Genomic DNA, 19,345 nt, shown 5'->3' with positions numbered 1-19,345 from the left:
AAGCTATTTATCTCAAGACTCTCATGATCTGTGAGGTCTCTTCCAACCCTGATGATACTATGATACTATGATCTACACAGAAAATATTCTCTGCAAATTTGTGGCATAAAAAAAATCAAAGAAAGAAAACCACCTAACATATCTTCCTGCAGCTCCTCAGATTCTTCTTGGTTTTCTTCATCTTTAGAAGTATCTGTTAGTCTTCTGTAAAAGCAAGATTCTCTAAGCACTACTTTATTAAGTAGTTTCTTGACCTAAAACACAGACATAGGAAGAAATATGGTGTTAATTAATACAGAGGCATCAGATCACCTGAACAAGAATGTTTCAACCTGGAAAATTTAGAGAGACTGCACAACTTTAACTTGAACATACTGGAGCTTAAAATGAAAACAAGCTAGGAATGAAAAAACCCCACAATTTTAAGACAAGAACTGTACATACAATGTGAGCATACCAAGAGACTCAAAGTTCATCACCTTTTCATTCAAAGACAGTTTACAAAAGATTAAACCAGTATTTCACTGTAAATATGAAGTGATTATATAAGAATCAGGAATCAAGTATGCAAACAACAGCTTTTAGAAGCTAAACTATATTCTGGCCATTTACATCATTCCTGTAATAATTTCCAGGATATTTCTATGACTATACAAAACCTGAGCACGTGACAGGTGTAGTCCAAGAGTGTACAGTATCTCCTCCATGTCCTTCTCCAGAAGATATCCACAGTGACTTTGATCAAAATAAACAAAAGCCATCAGAAGATCTCTATTAACGGTTACCATCTGTGTCTTGTCTTTCTCCTACAAAAAGTCCATGACAGGACAATTAGGAAGTTAAAATATCATTTTCCCATCATCTGCTAAAACCACACAAACCTCTCAGTTAACAGGAGTCTTCCTCTGTTCATTTTACCATTATTTTCAGTCAAGAGATAATAAAACTAACATTTACCTACTGAACTCAAATAGAAGCAAGCTATTTAGAACAAGTCATCTTAAATATTTAAAAGAATTACAGCACAATGGACAGCAACACATGGTAGATACCTTCCTTTTGTTTATGCAAATATGTAAAAATAGGAGAATTAACCTCATTAACACAGTAAACATCCTTTCTCCTCTCATTTATTACACTGCACAGATGTTTTCAAAGTGAAACTCCCATTAAGACCCACAATGAATAAGCATCCAGCTCTCACAGCTACAGAAGTTCTGCAGACTGTGTTTTCCCATTATTGCTATTTCTACATCTCCTATTTTTCCTTGTAGAAAATAAAAAAACTTATTTTATTCTTGCACTTCAAAGAAAGTTTAATTGTAACAAATCAAACTCATGCCATTCCTTAATCTGAATTGTGGAGGCAAGCTTTTAGCCTCACACCACAACAAGCAGGGAGACAGAATCAAGTGATGTTTTTTACAAGCTTCACAACTGAAAAGCCATTTATCAAACAAATTGTCTGCTTTTTTAACTAACAATAAAGCAGTTGGAAAAAATGGATAAAATAATCACATCTGCTACTTCTGACATGTATGGATAGCATTAGTCCTCACATCTATGACAGATCAGAATCTCACGAGAGAAATTTTTTCCAACAGCTTTCACCCAATGAACTTTAAAATGCAAGTGAAAGCTGCTGGTAAGTAACTCACCCAGAGCTGTCACATGTTCCCTAACTTCTACGTACATTTCATGTTTCAGTCCAGAAGTGCTGAATCATAGAATCATAGAATCAACCAGGTTGGAAGAGACCTCAAAGATCATCCAGTCCAACCTATCACCCAGCCCTAGCCAGTCAACTAGACCATGGCACTGAGTGCCTCATCCAGTCTTTTCTTGAAGACCCCCAGGGACGGTGCCTCCACCACCTCCCTGGGCAGCCCATTCCAATGGGAAATCACTCTCTCTGTGAAAAACTTCTTCCTAACATCCAGCCTATACCTACCCTGGCACAACTTGAGACTGTGTCCCCTTGTTCTATTGCTGGTTAACTGGGAGAAGAGGCCAACCCCCACCTGGCTACAATGTCCCTTCAGGTAGTTGTAGACAGTAATAAGATCACCCCTGAGCCTCCTCTTCTCCAGGCTAAACAGGCCCAGTTCTCTCAACCTCTCCTCATAGGATTTGTGTTCCAGGCCCCTCACCAGCTTTGTTGCCCTTCTCTGGACATGTTCCAGTACCTCAACATCTTTCTTGAATTGAGGGGCCCAGAACTGGACACAGTACTCAAGGTGTGGCCTGACCAGTGCTGAGTACAGGGGAAGAATAACCTCCCTTGTCCTGCTGGCCACACTGTTCCTGATGCAGGCCAGGATGCCATTGGCTCTCTTGGCCACCTGGGCACACTGCTGGCTCATCTTCAGCTTACTATCTATCAGTACCCCCAGGTCCCTTTCCTCCTGGCTGCTCTCCAGCCACTCAGTCCCCAGCCTATAGCGCTGCTTGGGGTTATTGTGGCCAAAGTGCAGAACCCTGCACTTGGCCTTGTTAAATCTCATCTCATTGGCCTCTGCCCACCCATCCAGCCTGTCCAGGTCCCTCTGCAGGGCTCTCCTACCTTCCAACAGATCAACACCTGCTCCTAGCTTGGTGTCATCTGCAAACTTACTGATGCTGGACTCAATGCCCTCGTCCAGATCATCAATAAAGATATTGAACAGGACTGGGCCCAGCACTGATCCTTGGGGAACACCACTTGTGACTGGCTGCCAACTGGACGTGGCACCATTCACCACCACTCTCTGAGCTCTGCCATCCAGCCAGTTCTTGATCCAGCACAGAGTGAATCTGTCCAAACCATGAGCTGCCAGCTTGGCTAGGAGCTTCTTGTGGCAGACAGTGTCAAAGGCTTTGCTGAAGTCCAAGTAGACTACATCCACAGCCTTCCCCACATTCACCAGGCGGGTAACCTGATCATAAAAGGAGATCAGGTTGGTGAGGCAGGACCTGCCCTTCCTAAACCCATGCTGGCTGGGCCTGATCCCTTGGCTATCCTGTAGGTGCTTTGTGATGGCACCCAAGATGACCTGTTCCATGACCTTGCCTGGCACTGAGGTCAGGCTCACAGGTCTGTAGTTTTCTGGCTCCTCCTTATGACCCTTCTTGTGTATGGGAATCACATTGGCCAGCTTCCAGTCTTCAGGGACCTCTCCAGTGAGCCAGGACTGCTGATAAATGATGGAGAGTGGCTTGGCCAGCTCAGCTGCCAGCTCTCTCAGCACCCTAGGGTGGATCCCATCCGGTCCCATGGACTTGTGAGGATCCAAGTGACTTAGCAGATCCCTTACTGCTTCCTCATGGATTAGAGGGGGACTGTACTGGTCCCTGACTCCATCCACCACTTCAGGAGTCCAGCTGTCCTGGAGACAACCTGTCCCACTAGTGAAGATTGAGGCAAAGAAGGTGTTAAGCACCTCTGCCTTTTCCTCATCCTTTGTCACTCTATTCCCCTCTCTATCTAACAAGGACTGGAGGTTGTCCTTGGCCCTTCTCTTGCTATTCATATATTTAAAGAAACACTTTTTATTTTCCTTGGCAGCTGTGGCCAGCCTGAGCTCCAAGTGGGCTTTTGCCTCTCTAATTTTTCCTCTACAAGACCTAGCAACCTCCTTGAACTTCTCCTGGGACACCTCCCCTCTTTTCCAAAGGTGATACACTCTCTTTTTAATCTTTAATTCCTTCAGCAGCTCCCTGCCCATCCAGCCTGGCTGCCTCCCTCGTCGGCTCATCTTCCGGCTCAGTGGCACTGCCTGCTCCTGTGCCTTCAGGAGTTCTTTCTTGAAGCAGGTCCAACCTTCCTGGACCCCTTTGTTTCTAAGGGCTATTTCCCAAGGAACTTTCTGAATTAGTTCCTTAAATAGGCTGAAGTCTGCCCTTCGGAAGTCCAGTGTGGAGGTTCTGTTGATGCCCCTCCTGGTTTCTCCACGTATTGAAAACTCTATAATTTCATGGTCACTGGACCCCAGGCAGCCTCCAACCACCACATCCCCTACCAGCCCCTCTCTATTTGTGAGCAGCAGGTCAAGCAGGGCTGCCCCCCTGGTAGGCTCACGTAACAGCTGGGATAGGAAGTTGTCTTCCACACATTGCAGAAACCTTCTAGACTGCTTCTTCTCTGCAGTGTTTAAGTCCCAGCAGATGTCTGGTAGGTTAAAGTCGCCCACCAGAACAAGGGCAGGTGATCTTGAGGCAGCCTCCAGTTGCTTAAAGAGTAATAAATCAACCTCTTCTTCCTGGTTGGGTGGTCTGTAACAGACTCCAACCAGGATATCAGCCTTGTTGGCCTTCGCCTTAAGTCTCACCCATAATGACTCAACTTGATCATCCCTGATTTCTACCTCCATGACATCCAGAGCATCCCTAATATACAGAGCCACTCCCCCGCCCTTTCTCCCTTGCCTGTCTCTCCTGAAGAGTCTGTAGCCATTGATTACAGCACACCAATCATGTGAGCCATCCCACCATGTTTCAGTGATGGCGACAATATCATAGTTTCCCTCCAGCACCAGAGCTTCCAGCTCCTCTTGTTTGTTACCCATACTGCGTGCATTAGTGTACATGCACTTCAGCTGGGCTGCTGCTTTTACTCCTAGCTCTAGCCTACCTTCCTCAATTCCCTTTGATTTATCTCTGGTGCTGTCATGTTTAACCCCCTCCCCCTTCCATTCTAGTTTAAAGCCCTCTCAACAAGCCCAGCCAGCTCATGTGCCAGGGTCCTTCTCCCCTTCTGTGATAGTTGTGTCCCATCTGCTGATTGCAGACCTGTGGCAAGATGAAGTTCCCCAATATCAAAGAATCCAAAGTTATGTTGGATGCACCAACCTCTGAGCCACTTGTTCATCAAATATGCTTTCTTATTCTTCTCTGTATTCCAGCCTGTGACTAAGGGTATAGATGAAAAGATTACCTGTGCCCCTGCTCCCTCAACTGCTTTCCCCAGTGTCTTAAAGTCCCTTTTGATAGCTTTTAGCCCTCTGTTATTAATCTCATCATTCCCTGCCTGTATAACTAATAAGGGATAGTAATCAGAGGGCTGCACTACAGTAGGCAGCCTCCTGGTAACATCCCTGACCTGGGCTCCAGGGAGGCAGCAGACCTCCCTGTGGAAGGGGTCTGGTCGGCATATGGGGCCCTCTGTTCCCTGCAGAAGGGAATCACCAATAACAATTACCCTCCTCTTTTTCTTCTGGGTACTTGTTCTGATGCGAGGGGGCAACTGAGTTGCCCTCCCAGCTGGTGATGCTTCTGCCTGCTCCAGGATCACCTCATCCTCAACCTCTAGTGCCCTATATCTGTTATGTAAGGGCAGCTGGGGATGTGAAGATGGCTGGAAGGGTTTTCCCTTGCCCCTTCTGGCAGGCACCTGCATCCATTCTTCTTGGTTGCTCTGTTCGTCTCCCTCTGGCAAGGGGGACTGCAGAGCATGTTGCTCTTTTGTACCTTCCCTTTCAGCCTTCAGTCGTTCCACCTCTCCCTTGAGTTCAGCCACCAGGGTAAGCAGACAATCAATCTGCTCACACCTAATGCAGCCATTGCCTGTGTCGAGTGCCAGGCTCCAGCACTCCTCACATCCAGGAATCAAGGAGTGCAAATAGGTCTTATAATAGAAATTAACTCTAATTAGGACACCTCTAACAAGGTTATATGTAGTTGCTAAGAAAGGTGTTAATTACCTTATCTTTAGATGCCCTCTCTTTACAATGCCTATTTCCCTCTCTTCTGTCCTCCCGTTTGTTCATTTCCTCTTCTTCCCTATCTGTAAAATAAAAAGAAAATTCAACATAGCCACAGCAAATTGCTCTATAATCATTACCTCAAAATACAGATGCTCATTAAAAACAGTTCACATACCCTCAAATAGCTGAAATTAATTAATATGTTTACTCAAATATTTTATATCATAAACCCTGAATCAATAATTAAAAGCATGTGTTTACACTCATGTCTGGGCAAGACATTACTGATGCTACAATTTAGAATTTCCAAGAAATTACAGATCATATCACTTATTAGATGTGAATGACAAAACTGCAGGGTTTTTGTTTAAAGACAGACTGTATAGGAAAACAAGAACGTGATGCTGTAGGGATCAAATTACAGCACGCAGTCCTGTACCTTACATGCAAATCTGTGGACACAAAACCACGTGCCAAGTTCAGCTTTAAGCTCACCTTTCTTGTGGACAGAACTTGTCTGACTTTATCAACATATTTCTGAGAACCAAGAGCTTTCTCCTGCACCCCCATAGTACGTTGGACTGTTCTCAGCAACTCTAGCTGAGAATGGCACGAGGAGAGATTATGGGAAGCAGAAGCACTTACACAGAACAGACAAGCCTAGGGGCACCCTCACAGCCAGACTATGTATAGGAGTTATTTTAGAAACCACAAAATAGCACCTTTTTTTTTTAAGGCTGGTTGCAATAGTCTGCCAAAATTACAACTGGTTAAAAAATGTTGGGACTGCAGTATCTAAGCAGTTCAAATCTACATCACTAGCAACAACTCTCCACTAAAGGACAAAAAACACAAAGCATGAAGTGAAAAGCATACATCCTGTCTTACACCTTTCTGAATCTTTGCCGGGAAAGAGGGCCACTGATGCTTCCTGGAGGCAGTAAAGCTCCCCAGTCCCTTTCCCCATTTCTTCAGGCAAACAACTCCACCCAAACAGAAACCCACTCCTCCTAACACCTCGCACTACATTCTGGCATAGTGAAAACAGGATGTTATTTCAGAACTGAAGAGCAGGAAGCCAGGCACTTGAAAGTGGCTTGGTTTTTCAGAGGTGCTGAATACTCACATCTCCTACTGACTTCAATGGGAGTTGCGAGTGGTCTGCATTCTGAAAAAAATAAAACCACTTCTATATGCATGCCTTGCTTTGAGTATCACAGGTAGTTAACTGTGTTCATACAATGCCCCACAGGAAGGCAGTTACGTTTCAAGTAGGTCTGGTCAGAACTATTAAATAAAATCAGACTATTAACACAATTTAAAATGGTCTAGTTCCGGTGTATTCTCCAGCTTAATGGAACACACTCACTGGCAATTGAAGTTTCTGAAAGCCACAAAACTTGTAATTCAAGATACCTTCATCTTCATCTTCGGCCTCTTCTGCCTCCATTGGATCATATTCTTCTTGATTATTGTCTTCTTCAGTTTCTTCTTCATCTTTAGAATCATCTTTCCTTTTATCTTCCCTCTGCAAAAAATGTTTCAAAAATGTATCCAGTCAGAACACTAAAAATCTAGGGAAGTAAAAATCTCACTACCATATATTCAAAGTTGGCATGTTAATATTTAGCCACAAACATAAATCCATGTGATACAGCTGAATGTTAAAGTAACTGGATACAGTTGAAGCGTACTTAAATAGAGATCAGTGAGTCAAATCAATTAACTAACACTATGAAACCTGTTTTCAAAAGCAGTGAAGTAAACTTCAAATAAAAACAGTTTAATACTGATCCAGACAGGATAATACTTCATACGAGTTAGCTGCAGACCTTTTTTTCATCTCTGTCTTCTTTTTTATCTTTATCATCTCCAGATTTTCTCCTCTTAGGTTTTGGATCATCTGTTTCATCATCTTTTTCTTCTTTTTTTTCTTTCTTCTCATCTTTTTTGGTTTTTTTGTCTTTTTTGTCCTCCCTCTCTGGAAGCGATATCAGTGCTTTGTAAATTCTGACACCAAAATCTCTCTGAAGCATTTCATTGAAAAGTTCAGCAAACAATGATACCTGCATACAAAGAACAAAAAGAGAACTTACAAGATTTAACACATATACACTTAAATGTATGTACACTTATGATTAAATGGCTATGAGGTGCTGTCTTATCAGCTTTCATCATGACAAAATTTTAGGTAGTGTCAAGACTTCTTATTCCAAACTATCAAAACGCTTCTTTCCTTTACTGCTGCAGTTCAGAACCTAGACTTGCTGTATAAACTCAGTTCCCTGTCAATGACTGTACTGCTCTAGTAATGTACAAAAGACTGGGCAATTATTTCCAAGGACTGCACAATTAAACTGATTTACTGAAGTGTTCTCTTGCCACGCTATTACAAAACTTCTACAACTTAACAATACTGATGTTAACACGTGATTAAAAAGAAACAAGAATGGCTAGCTGTCAGTAGCATAACTAAATTACCTCAAAGGAATGTTCTTTATTGTCTTCTAGTCTATAGTCCAGAAGAACACTAAGAGACATAATGCTGCAGTCAAACTTCCCACTCTTTGCTGCCCAGTTGGGATGTACAATGATTGCTGGCTCATCCGGCAGGATGTATCGTCTCTCCCGCCGCTGACGTTCCATTTCTTCTTGACGTTTTCTTTCCTCTTCCTAAGAAGAGGCGAAAAAAATACATACAGCATATTCCTAAGCTGAAGTTTCAGCCTATAAATCATTTTTAGCACTCAGTGCTTTGCAGAAAGCCCAAGCTGCTGAATTCAACACTGAAGACAGACAAAGTCACAGAACACATACTGTGTCCACTGACAACACTCAGCCAAGACAACTGGAACCCTGACCATCACAAAACGGGCCATGAAGTAGTGAGCTACTTGCAACTACCTCATGAGTGCCTTCCAACTATCTCATGGTGCTAACCATAGCATATTTTTTCAATAGTGGTAGGACATGAGCTAGCTCACTTCAAGAAACTGTGTGCAAGCTAGCAATGAGTCAGTGCTCCTGAGGGCTTTTTTTATTTAGAACTGTGCAGTACAGTAAGCTGTTTTATTCCTTACATAGGAAGAATAAAGGCTTCATACGCAGTCTTCCCAAAGATATCCAACACAGCTTTAACAATTACCAGATGACAATTTACTCTGCTCTTTTGATCACAGGATAGGCAATCTCTGCAGACACAAATTATGCAAATCAAACAAAAGGTTAAAAAAAGGTAAAATACCAAGTTGCTTACTGACTGCCAAGAGAGATACATGAAACTATTATGAGTAGTTTAATGGTAGAGCTTGTGCTTTAAAAACGAAAAAACAAAACGAGCACAATCAAAATTCCCTCCCCTAGTCTTGAAGAAAACTGTGGCAAGAAAGCTCAGGATAGTTGAAGCCCATCCAAGATGAGGGAGAAGGCAGCAGATGACAGAATTAGCAAGCACATGGCCTTTGCTCCCTCATCAAGGTCTATTCAGGGATATAATATTTCACATTATCTCAGATTGGTTAGCAGGTAACATACAAAAAGGAACTTTTAAAAGCAACTAACACACAATATATTTTCCAGATATTGATGACCCTTCTCTGTGGTTGAGCTTCATCCTTACTGTACAGATCTTGTTTATCTTTGTGAAACTGCAAGACAGACTAAGGTAGTACTGAAACAGCAAAGTGCAAAACTAAAACTTCAATACACAGAAGTTCATCGGAAAGTAAAAAATTAAAGCCTCATAATAAAGGAAAACAAACCTAAGCCAACTATTCGCCACATGAAGAATCAGAGCTTTTACATCCTGCAACCTGCCCTCCTTGCATCTCCACAGTAATTCCCCAAGGCTTGGATACCACTAAAAGCTAATACACCTATGCAGTTGCTTTTCACCTAGGTTTAAGCAGTTAAAATTTTATTAAGTGAGTTCACCCCTTCAAGCACAGTTTCTCTCAAGATTTTGGAATTTATTTTTCCTTACATTTAACGACTGACATTAATTCAAGTGCCCCTAGCGTAGCTGAGCATTTCAGTTGACTGTGCTGATATATTCAAACTTGCCAAGATTTCGTTCCAATTGCACAGTTCAAGTTACAGCAAGAGTTCCCAGCAGACCCACGAGAGAACTAGGAAAATCCCAACACAACTACACATCCATTTCCCTACTTTTAACACTTGTATATGGTTATATAAATTTTATATATTTTTTATGTATATTTAATAAGTCTCCAACCAAATATATCCAAAACCTAACCTCTTTGTCATCTTCAGATTTCCTATCCTCCTCCTCTTCCTCTTCTTTCTCAGACTTCTCTAGCTCCTTTTGTTCTTCTTTTTGTTCCTCTACTTTCAGCTGCTTTGTCAGTCGAGCTATCAACTGAGATTTCAGTCCTTTAGAGCTAAGGGTTCGACTTTCTAATTCTTTGCGAAGGTCATTTACCTGGCAAACAAAAGCTCTGTAAGTGCTATCAACCAGTGACACAGCAAAACATCTGATGAGCAAAAAAGGTGAAGGTAAAAGCACTGAAAAGTCAAGTGTCTGCACTGAAACCCACTATTATTTACTGATACATCTGAAGTTGCATTCTCCTCAGGGAAGCCCTTTCTTGAGGAACTTGTCACAAGGACAGAGGAAACATTTTACTACACCAGAATAGCTAATTACTATTATTCATTTCAAGAAAACTTAATTATGTCTCCTGACAAATTTTTATAGAATTACTGCCCTTTTAAGCTAACATTAAAGTATTTTAGACCCCCACATTTTTCATGCAAGTAGACACAATTAGATAATGGAAAAAGTTTTGTTTTCCAGTTAATGTATCATAGCTGCCCTTTCATTGTACGAAGTTCAAGAGCTCAGACTAGTTTGAATTAGCTGTATTCGCTTATTAAAATCAGGAGGCATGCCTGATCACAGTCTAATACCTACAAAATCAACAAGGAAGATAAAACACTACTAAAATATTTTGCACAAGGGAAGCTTGCGCCTTAAAAATTAAAGCGTATAACAGAATAACATTTTAAAGGAAGTCTTAGCTACCTTCATTGTTTTGGGATCCAGTTTAGACCAGTGCGTAGGCGTAGAGATCTCTTTAGCTTCCCCATCATCTTTTTCCTCTTCATCCTGACAAATAAAATTTAGAAATTATCATTCAGAAGCTTGAAAGCTTTTAAGTTATTTTTTAAAATTCTGTTGCTGATCTGTGCAAGGTCACAACTGTTTCAGATAGTCTTCTCCTAAAGTTATTATTTAGACAAGTTCACACACACATTCTACCACTTCATAAATGATCACAGTGCCACTCAGCCAATACAAGCCAGATCTGTGGAACACAAAAGTGTGATAAGCAACACCACAAAGAATATCGGGGTTACACAGACACTGCTGGTCTCCATCAACCACACAGTGTGTGACCTCCCCCTAGATTTTAAGTCCCCCAAATTACTCTGTTCAGTCAGACCTTTCCTTATTCCAAGATGTTGATCAGCCACATGGCCTGAAATTCAGATGTTTCAGACTACTGTTTGTTCAGTTTCGAATATCACAATTAGAACTGGCCACAAGAGAGAATTTAGAAGTTTTAGAAAATGGCAAAATGTTTAAAGACAGCTACTCATAAACTGCATCTCACTCAACAACTGGTCCCAGATTCCAGCAACTACATCTATGATAAAAAATTTTCTGCGCATCATAAGCACAATTTAATTCCATTTGTGGTATCAGCATACACATTTAGAGTTAGTGAACTAGCTGAAATAAAAAGCAACATTCACTACACTGCTGAAAGCTGGTTTACCAGTCATTGTTACCAGTTATGTTCCTCCTGTGTATGTATGTTGTGTAGTATGTGGTGTGCATTTTGTGCCTGTGTTCCTGTGCCTGTGAGAAGCAGAAATAGAAAAAGGGATTAGCGTTCAGTGCCTGTTCTCCATCAGCCTCCTTGCGTTCACCCTGAAGCTTCTCGACCAGCTGCTGCTTGTATCCTCGGGAGAGGGTTTCCCACTCTGAGCGGGTGGGAAGGCAATGCCAAACATCCGGGAAAAATAAAACCACTGTCTCCACATGAGCTGGAACTGTACGCCCCTTGTGGGTCTCCTCAGGGCGATGGTAGCGAATCTCTGCAAAACGGTACCTGTTGCAAGGGAAGAAGCATGTTGGAAAAAAAATTCTACAATACATTTTTAAGAGCCTAGATCACTTGTAGCACATCAAGTAAAGAAACTTTGCTGCAAGACCTTGAAGTTTATCTAAAGAAAAAAATTATGGAAGCCATATTTTCTCTTTTGGCATGTGTGTAAAAAAGGTTATCACAACTGAAAAGGAGGAAACCCAACAAAAGCCTTTTAATTTGACTTGTTGTTTAGCAGAGGCAGGTTTAATGTGCAAACAGACAATGCTGAAGCACTCGAAATTTAGCAGACAATAGACTTCTGAGGCATTAGCAAAAGTGCAGTGAGTACTAACAGGACTAGAAGTCATGAAGAGAAAATATGGCTGTATAACGAACGGCTATTTATTTATAACAAAAGACCAATGAAATGAAGTTCTCTTGACGATCTTCTCCAGCTATGCACAAAATGAAAAGTATTTTCAACGCGCATTCATTAAAAAATTACAGCATGTCAAAATAAAGCCAGGGGTTTTAATTAGTTCTTAATGCAGTGTTCAGCACAGTTGGCATCAATCTTCTTACAAAACAGAACATCCTTTGAGGAGTTTACCTGCACTACCAAGAGCAGCTGGCAAAGAAAAAAGAGGGGTTTCCACCTCTTTTATTTTTTTCCTTCTCCAAACTCCTGGTACAGACAAGTATTTCTACAGTGTACTTTGTTCTGCAGTACAGTACTTACCATTGTGTGCATACACTTAAGTCAATCCCTGTAAGAGCCTTGCAACAACGAATAGCCGTCTTTATCAGCACAGAAGGGTCCTTTTCTGGATCAGGTCCATCCAGTGATGGGGACCAGTGTCCTCCAATAGCCATAGCTTCATCTTTGCCTTTCATACCCACTAAAAACTAGACAAAAAGAGTCCTCTGAATGTTCCCCTGGTAGGGGTAAAGTTATTTTCCCCAAGTGCACAGAATATATCACAGAATACACATTGAAATCCGTGAGTAAACTATCACATTATTTTGAAATCTGAAAACGAAAGTCAGTCAAGAAAGAGTTCAGTTATTTTTTTCCACAGAGTATTTCAGAAATGGAATAGGTTTAAAACATCATCACTCATTCTTGTCTGCAAGACTTTCCATCCAGTCTCTTTACTGGTATAGGCTTATTGCTTTGCAATTCACAGCTTTCTAACACAAAAGACAGATGTTATTTTAAATGATTCCTTACTTCCAATGCACTTTTAAAGATGTTCCTACTTAAAAGTGATACAAGAAAGCTACAGAAGACCACATGAGCATATCTATAAATTCAAGTATTCCTATTTGCTTTAACATGAAGCTTAACTGATAAACAAGTCTGTGCTGTCCTGAAATACTCTAGTGATGACATGTTTTTCATGTTAACGAGAGTTAAATTGCACTTACAGTGCTCAACTTTTGCTTCATTTGTCTTCTCTTCACAGCTAAGCCCTTAAAAAACAAGTCTAAGTGCTTGTAAAAAAAGACCTAACAATGTTAATAATGATGTAATTAATATGTGTTTCTCCAGATACCTATTGTCTGAGTTTAAGTTGAACAAAGCAATAGATATGAAAGCAGTGAAGACAGAGCTTCTATAAACTGGAAAAAGAGTTGACACAAACTAGGTCTATTTAGGAGAAAACATGAAAAGCTGTCACTTAGCTGCCTGCATCTCCTCTCTTATTGAGAAGTATTTTAAAGCTCTATAACCAACCTTTATTGCCAAAAGTGTCTGGCATCGAAGCATATTTACCTTTACAAGCCTAGCAGGATGCTGAAAACCATCCCGAAGCTCTTGAGGATCTTCAGCCAGAGCACATGACTTGTGATAGAGATCTTCCATACTAGGACTAGCCATTAACATCACCTGTTGTGTAAATCACATCAGTCTTATGAAGGTCTCCCTCTATGACCAGTATGACCTCAGTTTGCAGTCACATATATACCAGTGCTTTTCCTTAGTGTCACAAAACCCCAGAACAAGTAAAGGTGAATTAAAATTAGAACCAAGTGTTATAATGTCTGCCAAGAACCAATTTCTCTCTGCCTCATATGAATGCAGTATAATCCTACTAAAAATCCACAAAACATCAAAAGCACCTGAAAGCAATGTGCTCTGCATGCTATCATCATCTGCCAAACACCCCATAGCAAAGAGCACAGACAGCATATTTCTTGTTTCAGTAACTAACCCCTTCCCTTGTGTCACAAGCACAAGAGAACTGTCCAACAAACTTACTTGTAGCCTGTTATCCCAGCCAAATCTAACAAGGTTACTTGATATCTTAAAGAGGTTAGTATTATGAAACAGGACACTATTCCTCAGTTACTGAGTATATTTTGAAGCTTAACCTTCTGAAAGAGAGCTCTTGCTCAGCATCAATAGACCAAAAAAAGTACATCTCATATTTGAGTTAAGGCTTCAAAGCTTTTTACACAGAAGGCATGAAACCCTAAAATTCTTTCAACGGTTAAAGGCAGTTTTGCTTCTAAACTTATCTTTAATGTGAAATGCTTCTAAACCAGACTGACTAGAAATCTCAAGACCTATTTTAATGAAAGCTTTCAAATGGAACAGGTTTAAGGAAGACATTTTGACACTGAGGTCTTTGATAAATCATTACAGCCTTCAATGTTGCATATTTTGACATTCAGATAATCCCAGTATACTCAATTTACTTTCAACAATGTTATTATATATAATGAATTTGAAGGAAGAACGGAGAAATAGAAGAGCATAAACTAGACAGAAGGACCCTTGAAGGTGAAGAGGGGAATGAAAAACAAAAAAGGAGCTACATTAGCTATTCAGAATGAATTGGCTAAGAAATACATTCAGAGTTCTTCCAGGAGCCTGCTTTCTTTCCTGTAATTAGATCAGGCCAACTAGGTGCAGAGAATGGAAAAGACGTCAGTAAAAAGATTTAGGACTGCTCTAGTAACAGAAAACACAGACCTTATTTCAGATGTGATCTTCAAGTTTCACAAACTACCTCTTCACTGGAAACTTTATAACATTGCCTTTGTTTGCTCGAATCCCTATAGAGTATTTTCAGTTCACTTAGGGTCACTTTCTCACCTGACTGGTAAAAATATTTTCTAATCAACAGTCATAGAAGTGTAAAACTGTACAAACCTTTGCACTGTACAGATGATCAGCATCAGGTGGATCAAGGACAGCAGCATTTTTATCTATAGGATCTACTTCTCTATGCATCACATAGAAATTACAGTAGTTTCCCAGCTGAAATGGTCTAGACATAGGGAAAGCATCCACCCACGTAAACTGAGCATCGAAGAAATCGCTTGGGATATAGAGGTTCTGGTAACGTCTCCTCAGCTCCATCATGTCACAGCTACGGCTGAAATAAACAACAGTATTTGGAAGATGGAGCTGCACCATCACTGTATACACCTACAGCCATGTATAACTAACTGGACATGCAAACTTTAAAGAGCAAATACATCGAAGTCAGAGTGTCATGGACTGATGCTTAAAAACAAGTAGCCACTGAACACACTTTCTGACTAACATGTCTACATAGTGTTGAGTATTCATTGAAAAGGGTGAGAAAGCTATTCTGCAGCAACATTCAAAACCAAACAAGAACCCAGAAAAGGTTTTCACCCAATACTGACACTGATCTTTCTCTGAAGATGACCACTTAACATGTGACACAGCTTAAAGCATCCATAAACATACCAGTCCAAGGAAAACTTGGAGAACTGAACGGTGTAACGCGGCACAACACGTCGCGGCCTGCGAGGAGACCTCTCCCGCTCTCGTCTGGGCGATCTCTCTCGGGAGCGTTTTCGCTGAGGTGACCTCTCCCGGGACCGTCGCCGCTCACGGTCTCTTTCACGACTTCGAAAAACACAGACAAGTATTTTTGTGGGCTGATAACACAAACCAGTTTCCAGCACAGCACAGGCTAAGCCTGTCAGAGGTGACTCCCATAAAGGAGAGAAGTTCCTCATGATTTGTTTCAGTACAGTCTCTTCACAATGAGACTGATTCTGTAATTCCCTCCCTTCAGATGGAACTCTTCAGGAGTATCCAAAGGTAAAGGTACTTGTGGATATTGCTTACTCACTTCGGAGCAAGAATCTCAGCTCTGAAGACAGGTCTTTACAGACTGTTTTGATTATAGGCTAGTCTTCTACAACATACCTCCTGTCATCTTTCCGGTTTGGCATAGGGTCTCCTCCTCTGTCATTCCTCCCAGAAAATCTAGATGGTGGGTCTAATCTTCGAGCTGGCTGAGGCTGTGAAATCAGGCGAACAGGGGGCTGTAGCAAACCACCTGCAGCAAAAACATACATGATCAATGAATAGGGGGCAACTATCTGCACTGTACAAACATCACTGAATTACAACACTCAAGTTAAGTTTTCTAGACTAGCTCTAGAGTCAAATAAATATAAATATGTTTACTAATAACAACCACCCTGCAATGGTTTAGTGACTCAATCCATGACACACCCCAAGAAACAAAGAAGAATTTACTTATATTTCACTGATACAAACAGATTCTAATATTTCAAATCCGTTTAAAAGCATCTTCTTAGGATAGAAATGAGTATAATCTAAGCACACAGAAGCTAAGCAGATAGACAAGCCTTTTCTTGGAAAAGTAATTAGTTTAAAGATAGATTAGCTACTCACAGACCTAAAAAAAAAAATCCTGAAACTTATTTCTGAGGCTATTCATGGTTCAAAACAATTAGCTTCCTGAAGAATTATTCTTAAATCAATTTATTATACTGCTGCATCAATCTCCCAGCACATATTGTCTCAAGATATTTAGCCAACTAATTGTAAATGGAAGAAACATTACTATAAAAACTAATGATCAACTAAGATTAATTAGAGTGTAATAATTATTTATCTAAAACACATCTGCTTAGGTTTAAGATCTTCTTGTTTATACTGCAGGCAAGACAGGTCCTAATTTCATCTTATTATTGATTCTATTGCTGATTCTTCAGCTACTTCAATGTTCAAGTGACCTCACTACAAATTCTGTTTCAGATTTGCCACGTTGGCCAGTTTTTCCTCAAATGCCAACTGGGCTAAGTGAATCAAGTAACAGACAAATACAGAAATAATAGTTTTAACAGTAGAGCTGTGTGAAATCTGATCTCATTGAGCACTCAGAAGATACTGAAGAAATATGGTCATTAACACTGTCAAACCCACAAGTTGTCTGTGAAAGCATTAGAATAAAAATCACATTACATGGTTTCAGATTATGAAGTATTTATGTGAACAGGGAGCCCATGAGGATTTCACTAACCAGGTGATCCTTGAGCTACTGCTAGAAACTTGCCAGCTACAGGAAGACACATACTCAAACAAAATTCTACAGAGTCCTTTCCATATTATTTCAACTACTGCTTCAGTCTTCTGACTAACAAGAAAATAACCATCACACACTAAGCACCAGATGGACCAGAACAAAACTCCATGCACTGAAGGAGCACCTTTCTGCTGTGGCTGCTGCAATAAGGGCTGAGGCTGTGTCTGAAGCAAAGGTGTGATTGAAGCTGCTGATATCTGTGCCTGCAACAAGGACTGTGGCTGCGGCTGTGCCTGAACACTGAATGCAGTCTGCTGTGCAATGGGCTGCAGAACTGCTGGAGGTGTCTTCAGTAACGGCTGGGCTTGTGTCTGGTTCTAATGGCAGAAGAGAAAAGGAGTTAGGAATGAGCTTAAACCAGAAGCAGCTGGTACAAGTTAGACTGGATAACCCCACATACCTGATTTGGAAGTGTCTGAATCCTTTGTGCATTCCATTTGAATGGCATATTAGGATTGTAAGTAGCTTCTACCAAAACTCTGTCACCCACCTGAGGTGTCTTTCCTTTAACAGCACTGCAAATGATACAGAAAATGTATTGTAAGAGTTCTATTCAGCTAGTGTTACAATTGCAAGTTACATTTAAAGTTCAGAGAAAGTAGACAAAGTGAAGTTAAAGAAAACGTTTATAGAAACAAATTCAGTCACAGTACTCTCTGTTAGGATTTGCAGTATGCACAAGAATTTAATTCCTGTCTTGGGCTCAAAAGCACAAGTTTCCAAAGCAGTACTGAGTTGAAAGGCAGAAAGCAAGTCATATGCATTTAACCACACACAAACTCTAAAATTTCATGTTACAAAGAGCTTAAGTTTTGGGTTTTGCTCCAAAATTCACAGAAAAATTGTAACAACCACAGGCACCATCACTGAAGGCACAGAATTAGAATGTCATAACCTAAACCGTTTACTTGGTACACCTGTCAGGCAGGTATTGACATCCTACCTGAGTTGAAAAAAGACATCTTCATCCACAAACCCAAAAGTATCATGCAGTTTAGTAACCACCCCAGTGAAGACACGCTGCTTTTGTGGTTGGGTTTGCTGCTGACTTGACCGGGGTGCTGGATAGGAAACAGTTATCTGGGCTGCCGGTTGAGGAGTGGACAGGCTAAGACTGGTAGGTAGTGCAACAGCTGGCTGTAAGCAAAATAAAGCAAACCATGAATTGTATATCTAGATGGCACAGCTCTAACAAGCAGTTTCTTTACCCAGCAAGCAGGAGTTTAAAATGCCTCTAAAACAATGATTCTAACTAGAGATATTCAGGTGGCACATTCTATTTGTTTGGGGGATTTTTTTTATGGTTTTGGAGTTTATTTTGTTGTGGGTTTTGGTGCTTTGTTTTTTTTATTTTTAAGATTAGTTTTTCTACTTAAAATGAAGACTGGCTTTGCTTATCCTTTCCTTTTAGAAGAGTCGACTTCCCCAAAACACACGTGTTGTTGTGAAAAAAAAAATCAAGACTGCCTTATTGTCTATAGCCAACCTGTCCAAGGGGTCTGAAAAGGAGGTAAATTCCTACCTTTGCTAGGAATGCAGCCATGGAGATTATCCTCCATTTAAATTCCAACTATAGCATAAAAGTCAGTAAATGTTGAAGCTAACACAAAACTCTTCCCTAACTCAACTCACATGCTTGCCTTCTCACAAAAGCAGAACAGTGAGCTAATAAAATGAAGTAACCTATTTTTACCTTTTTATTTAAAAAGCATGTTTACAAAGTTACATTGAAACGGAACTAGAGCAACTTAGAGTGTGTTAAATGGTTGCACGTTTAAAGCATTTTAAGCTCAGCAAGACTCCTTTTAAAACTCTTTACACACTTACTGCAATACGGTTAACATAGAAAGTTAAATTCCTTCTCCAAAGGGAGATTTTCCCAGTTTGCCACTAACTGCAAAACAACCAAACACCTGAAGTTGAAAACTAAATTATGATGTAATCAATACACCCTTCAAGATTAAGGAAAAGTGGTTGATATTAATGTTTGAAACCAGGGCATATTTTAAACATCTGGATTAAACAAACCTGTACCAATAAAATCTCCACTTATATTTAGTTCATTTTACAGATTAAGCTACTCAAGACTTCACAAATTTGCACTCTTGCATTATTGGTGTTTGGGGATGAAGACCAAACAATAAAACCAAACTAACCTGAGTTA

General features: G+C 40.5%; 1 protein-coding gene and 1 non-coding gene across 4 annotated transcripts in view; both read right to left on the bottom strand.

Annotated features, from left to right (window-relative positions):
- Positions 1 to 19,345, bottom strand: part of CCAR1 (cell division cycle and apoptosis regulator 1) — a 33,225-nt gene that overhangs the window by 4,796 nt on the left and 9,084 nt on the right. The window contains exons 5-22 of one of the 3 annotated variants that reach the window (XM_064145264.1): positions 18,125 to 18,318; positions 17,582 to 17,696; positions 17,306 to 17,498; positions 15,993 to 16,125; positions 15,525 to 15,686; positions 14,958 to 15,183; positions 13,575 to 13,688; positions 12,537 to 12,703; positions 11,608 to 11,818; positions 10,726 to 10,809; positions 9,937 to 10,122; positions 8,163 to 8,354; positions 7,514 to 7,747; positions 7,098 to 7,209; positions 6,808 to 6,849; positions 5,679 to 5,761; positions 660 to 806; positions 134 to 254 (exon numbers count right to left, since the gene is read on the bottom strand). In XM_064145264.1, the coding sequence (XP_064001334.1) occupies positions 134 to 254; positions 660 to 806; positions 5,679 to 5,761; positions 6,808 to 6,849; positions 7,098 to 7,209; positions 7,514 to 7,747; positions 8,163 to 8,354; positions 9,937 to 10,122; positions 10,726 to 10,809; positions 11,608 to 11,818; positions 12,537 to 12,703; positions 13,575 to 13,688; positions 14,958 to 15,183; positions 15,525 to 15,686; positions 15,993 to 16,125; positions 17,306 to 17,498; positions 17,582 to 17,696; positions 18,125 to 18,318 (2,716 nt within the window). The remainder of the gene's footprint in view (positions 1 to 133; positions 255 to 659; positions 807 to 5,678; positions 5,762 to 6,807; positions 6,850 to 7,097; positions 7,210 to 7,513; positions 7,748 to 8,162; positions 8,355 to 9,936; positions 10,123 to 10,725; positions 10,810 to 11,607; positions 11,819 to 12,536; positions 12,704 to 13,574; positions 13,689 to 14,957; positions 15,184 to 15,524; positions 15,687 to 15,992; positions 16,126 to 17,305; positions 17,499 to 17,581; positions 17,697 to 18,124; positions 18,319 to 19,345) is intronic. The other 2 variants (XM_064145266.1, XM_064145265.1) reach the window with 2 other exon arrangements.
- LOC135176582 (small nucleolar RNA SNORD98) lies at positions 12,853 to 12,916 on the bottom strand. The gene has a single exon (XR_010302741.1). It is a non-coding gene; the product is annotated as a small nucleolar RNA SNORD98 (small nucleolar RNA).

Source organism: Pogoniulus pusillus, chromosome 6, assembly GCF_015220805.1.
Source record: "Pogoniulus pusillus isolate bPogPus1 chromosome 6, bPogPus1.pri, whole genome shotgun sequence".
In the NCBI taxonomy this organism is placed as follows: domain Eukaryota; kingdom Metazoa; phylum Chordata; class Aves; order Piciformes; family Lybiidae; genus Pogoniulus; species Pogoniulus pusillus.
This window is presented reverse-complemented; position numbering and strand designations above follow the sequence as displayed.